Raw genomic sequence first — 16,777 nt, 5'->3', positions numbered from 1 at the left:
GCTGTGCTGCCCCCTGCTGCCCGGGCATAGGCAACCCGAGTCTCCTTGCCCCCCGAGACACACCCACAGAAATGCGATCGGCCCCCCAGAGCCGGAGCCGTCCTGAGGGGTGCAGGCCAGGACAACCCCCTCCCCCTGCCGCCGCATGAGAACGGGTCCCTGGGGCCTCCGCTGGCAGGCCCAGGCTTTCTGCTTTGTGTTCTCTGGCCTCCATTCTTCTAGCACCTTCCCGCTTTCGGAGACGTCTCAGCACCGCTGGCTGGGGGCGCTGGTCCTCGCTTTGCCAAGTCCCTTGCTGCCCTGGGACTCAGATTGGGCCGGGCCGGCCTGTCCATGCAGGGCAGCCAGACCCACCTGACTGCTGGGTGTGCTGGTGCCGGGTGCAAAAGGGCACCAGAAGCATGGTCCGGCTGCTGACCTGGACATCTAATTACCAGGGGAGGGCTGGGTGCAGCCGGGAACCACGGCCTGCTTCTCCCCGTGCCAGAGCCCCGAGAGCTGGGCCTGACCTGGGGCCCGGAGCCGCGTGGGGGCGTTTATCTGCAGCACGAGGCGCACGGCAGGCGTGGGTCGGGGGTTGGCACTGCAGCCGGGCGCCGCAAGGAAGGGAAGGGGGCTGAGTTAGGAAGCACAGAGGGAGCCGGGCAGTTTGTGAGCCCAGGGTGACGCAGGAGGGGCAGAGCCGGGGGGCGCACCGGAAGCGGCTCTCGCTCAGGTCTGCTGCAGGAGCTGAGGGACAAAAGGAGGCTGAGTTCCGTGCCCTCGGTGTCACGTAGGTAGCTGGCTGGGTGCCAGGCGCCGGTGCAGCCTGCAGACACCAGCCACATGTTCCCCGACCCCCGGGCTGAGGGGGAAGCACGCCGCATGCGAACATGGGCACCGAGGGGAGACGGGCCTGAAGACCTGGCTCTTTGGCACGTGCCTTTTGGATCTGTCCAGGCGCCTCCTTGTGCTGGAAACCCCCCAAACCGGCCGCTGGTGCGCGAGTTCAGTTCCTGTCCCTTCAGAGCTCACGAGGCGGAAGGAGAACGCACCGTGGGGGCCGGTTCTGGGCTGCTGCCTGTGTTGAAATGGCTCGTAAGAGGCAGGATGAGCGGCGGGCCGAGGGGCCCAGGCGGCGCCTTCTCAGCCCCGTTACCGATACTCCACCTCTGCGCCGGCGTCTTGGGACGGGTCACGCGCCGAGCCCAGGCAAACCTTCCAGCAGGCCCCCGGGCGCCTCCTCTGCCCTGTCGGCACCGCTGCCCCTCGCAGAGTGCGCTGGGACCTCAGCTGGAACGTGCAGGGGCCACAGTCCGAGGCCTCCGTGCAGCTCGTGCTGCCTTCAGTCGTGAAAGGGGCTCCGGAGTCGGCCTGGCATTGCTGTGGCATTGCTGCCCTCTCCTGGTGACCGCCAGGCAGTCCGGCCCGCGCCGCTCTTCCCCCTGGCTGCTGGCAGAGTAGCGAGGGCAGAGCCCACATGGCAGGCCGAGGGGAAAGGAAGGGGGTGCACGCCCGTGTACCTCTCCGGTGTCCCCCCGCCCGCACGCCCCCGGGTGGCACAGGCCGCCGTGACTGTGCTAATCACCTCCAGGTCTCTATTCACAAGACGGGGCGTCGCAGAGCCTGGCCGGGTCCTGCGGGCGGAGCGCGCTCACGTCTGCTCTGAGGCCGCGCGGCCCTCTCGTGCCCGCCCCGGCTGGCCGAAGGGACGTTGCTCTCAGCCCGGCCTGCAGGGAAGTGCTGCTGCTGTCAGCGCAAAACAGGGCACGTCCCGTCCCCCGGTCAAACCCCCTCCACATGCTGCCCCTCGCCATGGCCGTCGGCCCGGGAGCCGCGCACCCCAGCGAGAGACACAAACCGCCCGTCCCTAGCTGCTGCCTCCAAACACCCAGCCAGCCTGGGGCCGTAGTGTCCCGTCCCGCCGGCGCCTCTCGCCCCGGGTTCTCCTCTGGCCTTGGGCTGCAGCATGGATTGGGGGACCGGGGCCGGGCTGGGCACCAGTAGCCTAGGAAACCAAGGGGCCGTGTGGTGGGCAGTCAGAAGGGCTCCCTCTCAGCACAGCACCAGGCCAAGCCGGGGGTCAGCGAGCGCCGGATTTCAGATCCAGCTTCAATGTCAGGGCTCAGCTCCCGGCAACCCCCAGGTAGGGCTGAGAGCCCCCGTGTCCTGGGCAAATTCCAGCTCCCGTAATTTCACACCCGCCCTCTTGGCGGGACGTCCCTGCGCCCCCTCCCTATGGGACGTCCCTGCACCCCGTCTTGTCCCCGTGCCCCCTCCCCATGGGACATCCCCATGCCCCCTCTTGTCTCCGCACCCCCTCCCATGGGACGTCCCTGCGCCCCCTTTTGTCCCCGCGCCCCCTCCCCATGGGACGTCCCCGCGCCCCCTCTTGTCCCTACGCCCCCTCCCCATGGGACATCCCCGCTCCCCCTCCCCATGGGACGTCCCTGCACCCCCTCCCCATGGGACATCCCCGCGCCCCCTCTCGGGGGCTGTGTCACCACATAAGAGGATCAGCACAATCCCAAACCAGCACCTGGACGCAAACGAGGCCCATATGCACCCCCAGGTCATTTGTGTTTGTGGGCTGGGCAGGAAACGCAGGGAGGGGGGGATTTCTGCCCAGGCCTGGCGGGACCCCAGCGAGAGGCATGTCTCCTACCGGCAGTAGACAGCCCTTGGTCCATCTGGCCTGCACCAAAGGTCTCAAATGCCCATGTGGTTTGGTCCCCTTTGGGACCAAAGGGCCAGGGACAGGTCAGTCTTACAGTGCTCCTTGCGCCCGGGTTACAGACACCCAAAGGCAGCCGCGCCCAGCGCCCCAGTCCCAGCAGCTGTGCCCGGGGGTGTAAAATGGGAAGCGGTGGCCTGGCGACCCGGCTCACAGCAGCTGCGCTTCACCCTGCGCCTGTCTCGGAGCTGGGCACCGGGACACCAGGGGCATGGCCTCTGGACGAAGGGGCAGGAGCGGCGAGGCTGCCTAGGGCTGATTTGGCGCGGATGAGTCGGGGACCGTCTAGCCCAGCAGCCGGGAGGAACCCTGACGACTGGCCACTTCCCCACAAGCGCGTTGTCGAATGCTCAGCAAAGGTCCCTGGCGGACGAGAGCCAGAATGTGCCGTCTCGGTCTCCTTCCCTGCCCACCGAGTGCGCACAGCTAGTGTCGCCTGTTCCTGGCAACAGGAGCGCTTGTCTTCTGGCTAGAGGGAACGGGTTTGGAGCCAGGGTCCCTGGGTGCTAGGCCAGCTCTGTTTCCCTGCGCCATCAGTACAGGTAGCAAAGAGGGATGGAGGGATGTTCATGGTGAATTTTAAAGTCCCGTATGTAGGTGTTCGTGGCTGCCAAACGTCAGCCTGTCCCGTTGGATGTGTTTGCCGGCTCTCATCCAGTCAGGGAGGGGAAATTATACCAGGTAGCTTCTCTGACCAGTCACAACTCAGCATCACAGCTCAGACCATGCAGAACTGTTTGTGATCAACCCAGAGCGTAGAGCATTCAAAGAGTCACGCGACTAACCGCAGCTGCCGCGTCCACCCGTCTAGGCGCCGTCTCCACCGACACGGCAGCCGTGGGACTCAGATACGGTGTCGCTTGGGAGTTACTCTGGTGGCTCTGGCAAGGGGCACAGCTCCTGGGTCCTGTGGGGGTGAGGTGCTAGAGGGATCCAAGCCTCATTGCACTAGGCCTCACAGCCTCGCTTTCCATCCTCCATTGACCCGATCTGCAGGCGACATGGGAAAGCGCCATCAAACCAATTCATCTTTTCTGTATGTTTTGTTTCCTCCAACCCAACCCTACTGCACCTCCCCACACCAGGCCAATCATTCCTCCAAGATGGCCCCACGGTTGCCTAGCAACCCTCTAGCTGTTGAGAGACCCAACCCAAAACCCTCTCTCCTAAATAAACCGGAACTGTAAGTGCCTCACTCACGTTGTCACCGTGCTCGGCGGCGGCGCCGTGCGGCCGGTTGTAACCTCGTTGCATGACTTGACGTTGAGTTCGCTACGTCTCTACTTCTGTATCTTTCCCTCTCCTGCGCTGGTGCTGTTCTTTGGGCGATTGTGAAGCCCCTGGTGGAGAGTTTTTGGAGTGCTGCTTGGTTAGTTGTGAGTAGCTGTGACCCGTGGCGTCTCTGCCCTCTCTTCTTTTCTCTGTTGTAACGTACGAATCTGTGTTGGTGTTTCTCCCGCATTCGCCGCGCGGCCGTGGGAGCTGGGAAAGGGTGGGACTGGTGCTGAGTCACCCTTGGGCCCAGAAAAAGAGGGTTTCATGTGATGTAGGGGTCTTGTTTCGCATGATCCCCTTTTCTTACTTACCCAATACAGACTCAAGGCCATGGTGGTGCATGCAGGAAAGCCCTTTTGCAAATCTCCTGTCTGCTAATCCTTCAGCGGGGTGGTTGGCTTGCTCTGAGTTAACATAAGAATGGCCCTACTGGGTCAGACCAAAGATCCATCCAGCCCAGTATCCTGTCTGCCGACAGTGGCCAACACCAGGTGCCCCAGACGGAGGGATCACAACAGGTAAACCCTATGTGATCTTCCCCCATCACCCATTTCCAGAGAAACAGAGGCTAGGGACACCATTTCTACCATCCTGGCTAATAGCCAGGGCTCGACAAATAGTGTAATCTACTCGCCCGTGGCGACTAGATTACACCCTGGAAGAGCCGGTGCGGAGTGATCTGCGCATGTGCAGAGCACTGAACTGCGCGGCTGGCGAGCAGGCATCGCTGCCACTCGGCGAGCCCTGCTAATAGCCATTGATGGACCTAACCTCCATGAATCTATCTAGCTCTAGTTTGAACCCTGTTAAAGTTCTTGCCTTCACCACTTCCTCTGGCAGGGAGTTCCACAGGTTGACTGTGTACTGAGCGAAGAAAAACTTCCTTTTGTTTGTTTTAAACCTGCTGCCTGTTCATTTTATTTGGTGACCCCTAGTTCTTATATTGTGGGAACAAGTAAATAACTTTTCCTTATTCACTTTTTCCACACCAGTTGTAATTTTATAGACCTCTATCATACCCCCCCTTAGCTATCTCTTTTCTAAGCTGAAAAGTCCAAGTCTTTTTAATCTCTCTCTTTCATATGGGACCTGTTCCAAACCCTGAATCATTTCTGTTGCCCTTTTCTGAACCTTTTCCAATGCCAATTCCTTCTGTTTCCTTCTGGAGGCAGGAGAAGCCGAGGCAGGAGGAAAGTCTGAGATGGGATTTTCAAAGGAGCAGAGAGGCGCTCCGCTCCCATTCCCTCCCGCAGGGGGACACGTCTCTCCTCTCGGGCTACGTCTGCGCTGCACGCTTATCCCGAAAGAACAGACTGCCCGTCTACACGGCAAGCCCCTTACTTTGAAATCATTCCGAAATATCGGGCTTCTGTGTGGCCCTCATCTGACAAGGTGCAAGGGAAGCCACAGGCAGAGGGCTCTTTCTTCGACCTCAGCTACGCAATTGACGTAGCTGACGCTGCGCAGACAAACCCTGGGTGAGCTGGTGCAGTCCCGCTCCGTTCCACTAGGACAGCAGCTCTCTGTGCCGACCCTTTCGGAAGGGGCGCTGGCGCCGGCAGTCCCTGTGACTCAGTCTCACAAAGCTATGGAGCCCAGACGTAGCTCCCTGCAGAGTTTGCATCTGCAAACATGATCCGTGGCTATGAAGTGGATAGGCACGAATTTGCCTGGCTCTAGCTACAAAATGGGTATCCGCATCCGCAGCCACCAAAGCACGCGGCAGATCCAGGGATCTGCAGGGCTCTCCCCGTGCGCACAGTGACAAAAAGAGCCCCGTCCGATTTCTAAAGGACCATAGGACACACCATAGGACTCTGCTGCTGCACTGGCTTTGGCTTTGGTGGAGCTCTGGCCCCAGAGACGTTAAAGAAGTGCCACCTCTTTACACAGCAGACTGGGTATTTGGATGGGCCGAGCGCCCGGCAGCACACCGGCCTTCGCAGAGCTCCTCCCGTCATTCCCCAGGTAGCGGGAACCCTGTGAGATGTAGCCGTGCCCCGGCCTCTTTTCTATTTGAAGACTTGGCCTCAGTCCCAAGTGGGAATGTGCTTAGTGGATCTAAAGGGAGTGGCAAACCCCCAGTGCTGGGTACTCCGGCCAGGCTGGGGTGCCCGGGACCTAGGCCTGAGGCAGGTCAGGACGGAGATGCATTCCTTAGCGGAGCTGTGTGGGGAGTCTAGGACTGGACTAGCAGGGGGACTGCAGGTGGGGCGTGAGGGTGGTTGGCGGAGCTGCCGGAGGGGAGCAAGAGCGTGTGCCTGGATGACGGGGCACGGAGCGGGAACGGTGGGGGAGCTGCAGCACAGAAGCGAGGTGCCCTGGCAGTCGTGCATACGAGAAGGGAGCGTGCGTAGTTCCTCCCCTCCGGGACACGTGACCCTTCGGTGTCTATGGCCCCGCCTCTCTCCCGAGCACTAACACTCGCCCACGTTCAAGCCCGTCGCTGGGGTCTCTCGTGCATTGTACGTCCCTGTGGGCCTTGCCCGAGAACTCTGCCATGTGCCCTTTCTTCTCTTGCAGGTTGGATGCCCTGCAGCGCCTGAGGAGAGTGCACCCTTTCCCGCGTGCAGTATCCAAACGTGTGCTCTCTTTCTTTGCAACATATCACGGAGGAGGCGGGAGCGAAGGAGGGAAAGGCTGGTGGAAAAGAGCCATTGCGGCTTTTTCTTCTTTTTCTTTTCTAATGTTTGAAGCCGTTTGATTTGTTTCTTAACGAGAAGGAAAAAGACCCGATGGTGCTGGAGAAAAGACAAGCGGGCGCAGTTATTTGCTGAATAAGACTCTTAACCGACGTGGCGGGAGGAGACCGTGAATTCCTCGCCGGGAGAGAGGTGGGATTCGAGGAGGAAAAACCGCCTGCCCCAGGACTGAGAGCGGGGACCACGCCTTCACGAGGATGAACCCTGCCCTTGCAAAGCTCTCATTTGCTGCTACAAGTGTCGAAGGAGGAACTAGGAAAGAGGATCCAAACGGAGATAAACCAAAGCCAGTGGGATTGGACCAGGCGCGTATGTTTCACCTGGATTATGTTTTGTTTTAAAAGGGAAAGAGAAATTGATTTTTTTTCCATATCTCTCGGGAAAAAAAAGAAATCAAAGGCTAAGCAGATGTTGGACTTACAGAAGAGATATAGAAATAGGTTTATATATATATAGACATATATATATATACACACACACCGCGGAGCGGAGCCGAACGGCGTGCCCTTCTCCTTGCGTGTCACTGGCACAAGGATATTGGGTTTACTTCTTTCAAAGTCATATCATTCCTTAGAGTTTAGGGACCAAAGGACTACTGCTTTTTTAAATATATATATATATATAAATAAATTAATTTAAAAAAAAAACAAAGAAAAAGGTAGAAGTATCGCGTAAAAGCTGCAGGCGTTTCCAAGAGACAGAGGGAAACGCGCAAGAGCTTTGTTTGCTGTGTAGCGTGGTCCAGTGGCCCGGTGGCTGCAGAGGCTTTTCCAAGGCTGTGGCACGTGGGATTGTGGCCTTTTGGTGGCAGCAGCGTCTTCTCTCTCCCCTCTCCTACCCCTGCAGAACCACGTAGAAATGCCGACCTTGGGTAGTTAGTGGAGCTGGTGGAGAGATCCACTTTTACATCCCCCAATGGTTCCGCTTGAAATTGTTCCCCAAATTGGGGTTTGCCAGAGGAAAAATTTGACACCAAGCAAAACTGTTGGTTTCGAAGGACGTTTTCCGTTTTGTTTCTAGTCCTTGAGAAACTGCAGGTTCCGCCCAAATTGGCCTGTTTCTCCCAAACTTTCCAGTTCTGCTCAACTTGCTCTGTGACAAAAAATGATTTTGGTCGACAGACGTCTCCCCGCTCTGTAGCTGAGAAAATGGCGGGAAATGTGCTGCCACCTTTACTGGCTCCTGAGGGCTCTCCAATCTCTGCCGCCTCCCCTTTGCACTGGGTGCAAGAGGAGAACCAGAGCCCGATCGCGGCGTGTGAAAATCCAGCTCTCAGTTACACCAGTGCATCCCTTGTGAGCTCACTACCCGGGCCTAGCCAATCGGCAGTTGGTTCCTAGGCCACAGATATGGTAACAGATCTGGCACCCGACACCTGATGCTGCAGCATATGACTGTCTCCGCCTGTGCCAAATCTGATGCGCAGCGCCTGTCCCCACCGTGTGCCTACTGGTGCCATGGCAAAAGCAAGATTTTCTTCCCCACACCCCCCACAGCACCTCTCCCAACGTCCTAGCAGACGGGCAGATTTGCTCAGGGTCAGATATTTGCATCCCGGGATGAATCTTCCCCTCCAGCCGATCTCACTGACTATTGCACGTGGCCAGAGGTAACACGCAAGCACAGACAGGCAGTGCGGGAGGCCAACCATTATTAAACAGCGTGGGCCAGACAGGGGGGCCCTCCATGGCCGGGTCGCTCCTGGGGATCTGAAAGGAGCAGGCCTGTTGCGCTTTGGTTTTCATCTCCCCCTCCCCCCCCCCCGGTGCCACAACTCGTGGTTCCCCGGGCCCCGTCCGCGCGGTGAGCCTGCCGGCCTGAGGCCTACTACAGAATACAGGGATTCGGGCTCCCAAGCCAGGCCCTGAGCTGTGCTCCAGGAGGAAAGGGGGGCCGTTCCGAAGCCTCAAATGGAGCCCCTTCCTCGGGTCCTTGCCTCCCTTCTGTCCAGGCGTCTGTCCAACCTGCTCAAAGTATCTCCAGCGATGGAGACTCCACAACCCCCCCAGGCAGCTTATCCCAGCGTTTAACCCCCCTGACGGGCAGGAAGTTTTTCCCAATGTCCAACCTAAACCTCCCTGGCTGCAGTTGAAGCCCATTGCTGCTTGTCCTGTCCTCAGAGGCAAAGGGGAAAAATTTGTCTCCCTCCTTGTCATGCCCTTTCAGGAACTCGAATGCTGCTGTCGTGTCCCCTCTCGGGAGAGGAGTGCAGGGGATGGTGCTGTCCCCGCGCGGCCTGGCTCTAGCAGCGGCTGGGACTCGGCCTTTCTTTCTACGTGGCTGCAGATTCCGTGGCTGGGATCGTGGCTCTGCTTAAGGGCACTGCCCTCCCTCCGCCGCAGTTTTCGGTGGGACTCGTGGGGGTAACCGACTTGCCCGCTGTGTGCGAGGTGCTGGGCCAGGCGCCGGAGCAGCGGAAAAAGTTCTTCGGGGCAGGCCCTGCAGTGCCGGCTCCGGAGGGCACCACCCCGAGCCTGTTGCGGAACGAAAACCACAAACCCGGGGGCCAGAACCCTCCTGCTCAAACCCTAACATAACCCAGGCTCTGATCCGGGGGGGCGGCAGCTTCCACGGGCCCCCGGGCGAGGAGTGTGTGTGGTGGCTCCACACGCTGGAAGGGGCGGGGTCTCCGTGTCGCCCACACTAGAGCGCTAGGCCGGGGTGGCCAACCTGTGGCTCCAGAGCCACCTGTGGCTCTTCAGCAGTGAATAGGCGGCTCCTTGCCTAGGTACCAAATCCAGGGCTGGCGCTACAGGTGCCAACGTTCACTGGGACGGAGGGAGCTCACTGTTCAACCCCCAGCTCTACCCTCGGCGCTGCCCCCTCCACCCTTCCCCCTGCCGCTCGCCACCCTCTCCACTGAGCCCGGCAGCCCTGTTCCCCCCTCCTGTGTCTCCCCCTGAGCGCTGATCCCAGTGGGCAGGAGGAAGAGGAGGCGGCGGCGCTGCCCGGCGGGGCTGCCCATGGGTGGGACGTGCTGCGAGCGGCGTGGGCGATGCGCAGGGCTGGGAACATACAACTGTTGCTCTTTGACCGTGTGCATTGGTCAATTCTGGCTCCTTCTCAGGTTTAGGTTGGCCGCCCAGCGCTAGGCCCCCTCTGCCGCCGCCCGCAGCGCGGCCCAGCAAATAGCGCAGCCCAGCGCGGCCCGGCACACAGCATGGCCCAGCACACAGCGCAGCCCAGCGCGGCCCGGCACACGGCGTGGCCCGGCACACAGCACAGCCCAGCGCGGCCCGGCACACAGCATGGCCCAGCACACAGCGCAGCCCAGCGCGGCCCGGCACACGGCATGGCCCAGCACACAGCGCGGCCCAGCACATGGCAGGGCCCAGCACACAGCGCGGCCCAGCGCGGCCCAGCACACAGCGCGGCCCAGCGCGGCCCGGCACACAGCGTGGCCCGGCACACGGCGTGGCCCGGCACACAGCACGGCCCAGCACACAGCGCGGCCCAGCGCGGCCCGGCACACAGCGTGGCCCGGCACACGGCGTGGCCCGGCACACAGCACGGCCCAGCACACAGCGCAGCCCAGCGCGGCCCGGCACACAGCGTGGCCCGGCACACGGCGTGGCCCGGCACACAGCACGGCCCAGCACACAGCGCGGCCCAGCGCGGCCCGGCACACGGCGCGGCCCGGCACACAGCGTGGCCCAGCGCGGCCCGGCACACGGCAGGGCCCAGCACACAGCGCGGCCCAGCGCGGCCCGGCACACGGCGTGGCCCGGCACACAGCACGGCCCGGCACACAGCGCGGCCCGGCACACAGCATGGCCCAGCACACAGCGCGGCCCAGCACATGGCAGGGCCCAGCACACAGCGCGGCCCAGCGCGGCCCGGCACACGGCGCGGCCCGGCACACAGCGCGGCCCAGCGCGGCCCGGCACACAGCGCGGCCCGGCACACAGCGCAGCCCAGCGCGGCCCGGCACACAGCGCGGCCCGGCACACAGCATGGCCCAGCACACAGCGCGGCCCAGCGTGGCCCGGCACACAGCATGGCCCAGCACACAGCGCGGCCCGGCACACGGCGTGGCCCGGCACACAGCGCGGCCCAGCGCGGCCCGGCACACGGCGCGGCCCGGCACACAGCGCGGCCCAGCGCGGCCCGGCACACGGCGCGGCCCGGCACACAGCGCGGCCCAGCGCGGCCCGGCACACGGCAGGGCCCAGCACACAGCACGGCCCAGCGCAGCCCGGCACACAGCGCGGCCCGGCACACAGCGCAGCCCAGCGCGGCCCGGCACACAGCGCGGCCCAGCGCGGCCCGGCACACGGCGCGGCCCGGCACACAGCGCGGCCCAGCGCGGCCCGGCACACGGCAGGGCCCAGCACACAGCGCGGCCCAGCGCGGCCCGGCACACAGCGCAGCCCGGCACACGGCGCGGCCCAGCACGGCCCGGCACACAGCGCGGCCCGGCACACAGCATGGCCCAGCACACAGCGCGGCCCAGCGCGGCCCGGCACACAGCATGGCCCAGCACACAGCGCGGCCCAGCGCGGCCCGGCACACGGCGTGGCCCGGCACACAGCGCGGCCCAGCGCAGCCCGGCACACGGCGCGGCCCGGCACACAGCGCGGCCCAGCGCGGCCCGGCACACGGCGCGGCCCGGCACACAGCGCGGCCCAGCGCGGCCCGGCACACAGCATGGCCCAGCACACAGCGCGGCCCAGCGCGGCCTGGCACACAGCATGGCCCAGCACACAGCGCGGCCCAGCGCGGCCCGGCACACGGCGCGGCCCGGCACACAGCGCGGCCCAGCGCGGCCCGGCACACAGCATGGCCCAGCACACAGCGCGGCCCAGCGCGGCCCGGCACACGGCGCGGCGCGGCACACAGCGCGGCCCAGCGCGGCCCGGCACACAGCATGGCCCAGCACACAGCGCGGCCCAGCGCGGCCCGGCACACGGCGCGGCCCAGCGTGGCCCGGCACACAGCGCGGCCCGGCACACAGCGCAGCCCAGCGTGGCCCGGCACACAGCGCGGCCCGGCACACAGCGCGGCCCAGCGCGGCCCGGCACACAGCGTGGCCCAGCACACAGCGCGGCCCAGCGCGGCCCGGCACACAGCGCGGCCCAGCACACAGCGCGGCCCAGCGCGGCCCGGCACACGGCGTGGCCTGGCACACAGCGCAGCGCTTCTGCGGCTTTGAAGGGCCCAGGGATCCAGCCACTTCTGCATTGGCTCTCCAGGGCCCGTGGCACCTGCCCCCCTGCCTCCGTCAGTGGGCCTGCTCTGGTCCTCCTGTCGGCGCAGGCCATCTCGCCCTCCCATAGCCTTCAGCGTGTGCCGGGTCAGGCTCCTCACGCCGGGGGCCCCAGCCTCAGCCCCGCGGGCACCCCGCAAGGGAAGTGGGGTCTGTGGCCCTGGGCACTCCCCAAGGGCCACGGCCCGCGCTCAGCTGCACTGGCGTACCTCCCCCTCCTCTGCCCTTCCGCACCTTTGCCACACGGCTTTTGGGGGGCCGGCGGCCCGAAGCCGGGCGGGGAGCAGAGGTCGGAGAGGGAACGCGGTGCATGCCCAGCCACACCGAATGCAGGGCAGACAAGGCCCGTGAAGGACTAGTTGTGTCTAGTCGCCTCTCACAACTCCCAGGCCCTGGTTTGCTCGCTCGGCCACTGGACTCCCTTTTCTGTGATTGGTTGTTACATTTCCTAGTGGTTTCGCCCAGAACGGGTTTGTAGCGCGTTAGCATTTACCGTAGGCCAGTGCTCCCGGTGAAAACAAAACAAAGACAATCGACTTCAGCCAGCCTGTGCAAGTGACTTTTTTTTAAAAAAAAAAAGTGCAATGAAGTGAAAAAAATACGTGCAACAGAGCGGCTCCGATCGGCTGGTGACAGGCCGAGTCCACAGGCAATGTGACCGCTGTTGTGAACATGGGCCTGCCCCAGCTCACACCAGGCAAGTTCGGGAATGACTCAGCCCCCGTTTTTATCGAAGAGGCCTGAGAAATGTGGTGACCTGCTCCCTTCTGCCTTGAGCCAGAGCGGGGGATCTGGGCGCCCGGGCTATTCTTTAGCTCATCGCGCCCTTTTCGGAGAGGCGAAGGCTTTGCTGGCTTAGCCCCAGGGACACCCACACAAAGCCACTGCACGGCCCAGGGGCGCGCCAGGCCGGGTTTAGACGGCCGTTTATGATCCGCAGTCACCCACTGAAAGACAACAGGAGGGCTTAGCCTAAGACCCGGGCGGTGCCCGGAGTGCGTCTGTCTGAATGGCCGCTGCGTTGCACAGAAAGGGGGTCCTTTGCCTGGGGCAGGGCAGCTGCGCACTTTGCCGCCTGCAAGGAAATGGCCTCACTAGCCAGAGGCCCTGATGAGCCTTCACTGTGCAACCTGTGTCACCATTTACACCACTTACCAGAGCACAATTGGTGCCTTAGAGCCACTTGGCACCAGGGCTCCCTGCACGCCGAGCGCCCGGGCAGCCACCCAGGTGAGTCCGGGGCCGCCCAGCTGATCAGCAGAGCGCCCCCAGCCGGCGTTTCTATTGGTGGTGCACAGCTGCCTACGCCCCCGTGCACAGACCAACGTGCTCTGCGCATGGATGGGAACAAGCAGGCGGGGGGCACGGCTTGCGCCCAGCGCAAAGGCAGCAAAGGGGGCCAGGCAGCGGGCCAGCAGGCCCCGAGCCCTCTGACGCACCCAGGCAATGAAGCGGCTGAATGTGTCTTGGATGCCTACGGCCAGGCGCCTCCCCCGTCACCAGCCCCTTGGGAAAGGTTCCAGACAGGCTCCGCGCTGGTGTCCCGCTGTCAGCCGCCCCAACGGGAGGGGCGGGGGGCAATGAGGGAGCTGCCGGGGGCTGAAGCAGTGGTGTGGAAGAGGCGTGAGATGAGCTTCGTGGCCCATGCCCGGACTCGCTCCCGTGGCGAGCAAGGGGGGATGTTCCCCAGCGCTTGGCGTCCTGGCCGGGAGAGGCACAGTCGTTCTGGGTGCCCCCGCCCTGGCCAGGCACTTACACGGGGATTGGCCAGGCCGGCGCGGTGACCCCGGAGAGCGGGGGTAGGGGAGCACCTGGGCACCTCAGCTAGGGGTGCCAGGCGGGGACGAAGGGCCCCAGCCACGTTCTGCCCCCCCTCCCCCCGCCAGTGCTGCGGCCTGGACCAAACGCACAGGGCTGGGTGACTCAGGCTGCCCAGGGATGCTCCCAGCAGCCCAGCTTGCAGCGCCCCCCCTGCTGGTGTGGCTGCCCCGTGACCATGCCCAGCTGGGGCACCCGCACCCCTGGTGCCCTGGGGGTCCCCGGCTGGGCTCACAGCTCATCCCCACCTGTGGCGGGCAGGCGAGGCGAGGGGATGCCAGTCGGACCTGGAGCTAAGCAGCTGCTCCTCCCATCAGACCCCTGCCAGCCCCAGCCCGGGTCCAAATGCCAACGTAGCCCCCCCCCGAGCGCTGCAGCAAGGGCCCCCGAACACAGGGCCTGCTGCACTGAAGCTCACTTGCGCGAGGGCAGCAAAGCCACTCGGGCGGGGGCCGCGGGTTCTCCTGTCTGGCCCACCGCCCACACAGGCCCCGTGCAGCACGGCAGAGCCGGGGACAGGTTTGTAAAGACCTTTAATAAGCTAAAACCGTTTCTTCCTCTTTCTCTTTTTTTGCTTCGCTTTGTTTATTGTCGTTAAAAACGTCCTTGCTGTAAACGTGAGAACGGCCCGTGCGCCGGGGCACCGCTCAGGTCCAAGTGCAGGCCCACGAGGCAGGGCGTGCCCGCGGCGCCGCGCGGGGCGGGGGGTGGGGACGTATCAACAAGCCCGCCCTGGCCATGCTCTCTGCTTTCCAGCCCTGGCCAGGCCGCAGGGCGCCGGTGGGGATCCCGGACTCCCGGGCGCGGCCCCGCTTCCCAGGCGTGGTGCAGAGCCGTCGCCCCCGGACGCGGCGCCGGCAGCAGAGTCCTGCCCCCAGGGGGATGCTGAGGCCTTCCCCTCAGCCCCGCGGGGCCTGTGGCCTTCCGAAAGCCAGTGGTGTCCTTGGGCAGCCTCGCTCGCCTGTGCCGGGCGGCTCCCGCCGGAAAAGTGCAGCTCCGCCGGCCCCTCAGTTTGTGTAGACCTGAGTTCCGATCACGCGCATGATCTCCTTCTGGATCTTGGGGTCCTGAGTGTTGATATTGGCGTCTCCGACCTGTCCGTCTTCGTACCTGGGGGGCGAGGCCGGGAGAGGAGCAGCAATAACCCCCTTCCACACGGGCACAGCGCCGGGCAGCAGGCCCCGAGGGGGCGCCAGGCCCAGGGCTCTGCCGCCGGGCGCCCCCACAGACACCGAGGGACCCTCGCCAGGTTTGCCAATGGAGCTGCAGCTGGTCTGCTGCTGGCACCCTGCCAAGGGCCGAGCCGGGCGGGGGCACCGGCAGCCGGGCCCTCGTGGCCTTGCGGGCTGGGTCTGTCCCGGCGGGGCTGGCTCCTGACGACAGAGCACTCTCCCTGCCCCTCTCTCTCGCCCCACACCGCCTTGTGCACCAGGCCCTGAGCGGCTCGGGGGTCCCCTAGGGAGCAGGGGCGGCGTGGCGGTGAATGGGGGCCGGGCCTGGAGGGAGGGGGCAGCAGGCTGGACACTGCCCTTGGGCGGCTGTTTGGCGGTGCACAGGGCACGGCTGGGCCTTGGCAGTTCCTGGGGGCGTGGCTCCCCCTCCCCGGGGGCGGAGCTGAGCTGCTGACGGACAGCTCTGGGCCCCCCACCCCCGCGCCCGGCACTCACACGAAGAAGAAGCGGGTGCAGACGTGGTCGGAGACTGGGCACACCCAGATGTTCCCGTGCTTCTGCAGATCCTTGGAGGTGATCACTGCGAAGGGAGGAGGCGTCAGACGCTGCCGGCTCACTGGCTGACGGGGCCGGCCTGGCCCCGGGGCGTCTGGGGCGGCAGGGCTGCGTCCCCACCAGACAGGCCATGCGCTGGGAGAGGCACAACTGGCAGGGAGCCCGGGAACCGCCCCAGCCGTCAGCCCCTGAGACGTGCGTCCCAGGCGGGAGGGCGGGATTCGGGCCTGTGCTATGCAGGGGGCAGCGAGCCGGGCCACGGCCCAGGGCCACATGCCACAGGGGCCCCACAAACGCTGCTCAGGCGGCAGCTCCCTGCCCTCAGCCCAGCGGCCCCGAGCCCTGCAGGAGGTAGCCGTCTGGCCCTGAAAGCTCTAGGAAGCCCCCAGGGACCTGCCTCTGCGACTGGGCCTGGGAGGCGGGGGAAGGGGCGGCGCCGACGCAGCGCTGTGCCGTGTTTGCCTTGCTGGGCGCTCGGCGCTGCACGCCAGGAGCTGCACAAAACCCCAGCCAGCCGGCCGAGCGAGAGAGGGCCATGGGCGCCAGCAAAGCGCACGCAGCGGGCTGGGAGCGCGTCAGGCCAGCGCTGTGCCACGGCACCGCAGACGCGTCCAAAGCGAAACGTGGGCCCGGTGGGGACACGTGGGCCACCGGCTGAGCGCCGTGGGGAGAGCGCCCGCTCCCCGGGCTGGTTCCTCGGTTCCAACGCGCCGGGCACGCGCAGCACGAGCCACGGAGAGGACACCCGGGCACGGGGAACGGGGTGAAGTGGGTTTGGCTTCAGGGCACCACGGCGGCCAGCCGAGCCGAAGCCACGCGGCCTTCACGGTCGGGGCCACGGACACGTGGGGCATGGCTTTGCATCCCCAGCGGGAACAGGCAGAGGTTTCTACCACTCAGCTTTTCCCAGGGCCACGGTCCCAGCCCCAGGACGGGACTGGCAGGCGTCACCCAGCCCGGGGGCGGTGGGCTCAGACCCAGCCAGGCCACAAGCCAGCTCCATGGTGTGGGCTCCGGCACTGAAACCGCCCGGTCGGGAGCACGGCTGCTGAGCTCAGTTGCCCCGGGGGGCCCGGGCGGGGGCGGGATCCCAGCCTGGCTGTACCCCCAGGCAGGGCGCTACAACGTCCCTCAGCCCCTGGCGCGGTGCCTACACACCTCCAGGGAGCCACCCCAGCCTGGGAGCAGAGGGACAGCCAGGCTCCCAGCCCCCAGCGCTGCCGAATCCCCTGGGCTCAGCGCACAGGAGCCGAGCTCGGCCCATGGGGACGCGCTGCCCCACGCCTCACAGCCGGGCCCAAGGGGAGCGGGCCCCCAGCAGAGCCTCTGCCCCCAG

At 64.9% G+C, this 16,777-nt stretch overlaps 2 protein-coding genes across 9 annotated transcripts in view; one reads left to right on the top strand and one right to left on the bottom strand.

The window, feature by feature from the left end:
* CELF6 (CUGBP Elav-like family member 6) overlaps positions 1–7,277 on the top strand; it is a 94,608-nt gene extending 87,331 nt beyond the window's left edge. Inside the window, exon 13 of the mRNA XM_075897550.1 lies at positions 6,512–7,277. The gene's annotated coding sequence lies outside the window, so the exon portion shown is untranslated. The remainder of the gene's footprint in view (positions 1–6,511) is intronic.
* Positions 7,278–14,230: 6,953 nt separating this feature from the next.
* PARP6 (poly(ADP-ribose) polymerase family member 6) overlaps positions 14,231–16,777 on the bottom strand; it is a 35,156-nt gene continuing 32,609 nt past the window's right edge. For 6 of the 8 annotated variants that reach the window (XM_075897537.1, XM_075897538.1, XM_075897539.1 and 3 more), the window contains 2 exons: positions 15,382–15,466; positions 14,590–14,824 (listed from right to left, as the gene is read on the bottom strand). In XM_075897537.1, coding sequence (XP_075753652.1) covers positions 14,722–14,824; positions 15,382–15,466 — 188 coding nt within the window. In that variant the 3' untranslated portion in view covers positions 14,590–14,721. Of the gene's footprint in view, positions 14,825–15,381; positions 15,467–16,777 lie in introns of those variants that run through there. The other 2 variants (XM_075897536.1, XR_012895824.1) reach the window with 2 other exon arrangements.

This window comes from Pelodiscus sinensis, chromosome 14, assembly GCF_049634645.1.
Source record: "Pelodiscus sinensis isolate JC-2024 chromosome 14, ASM4963464v1, whole genome shotgun sequence".
Classification (NCBI taxonomy): Eukaryota; Metazoa; Chordata; order Testudines; family Trionychidae; genus Pelodiscus; species Pelodiscus sinensis.
This window is presented reverse-complemented; position numbering and strand designations above follow the sequence as displayed.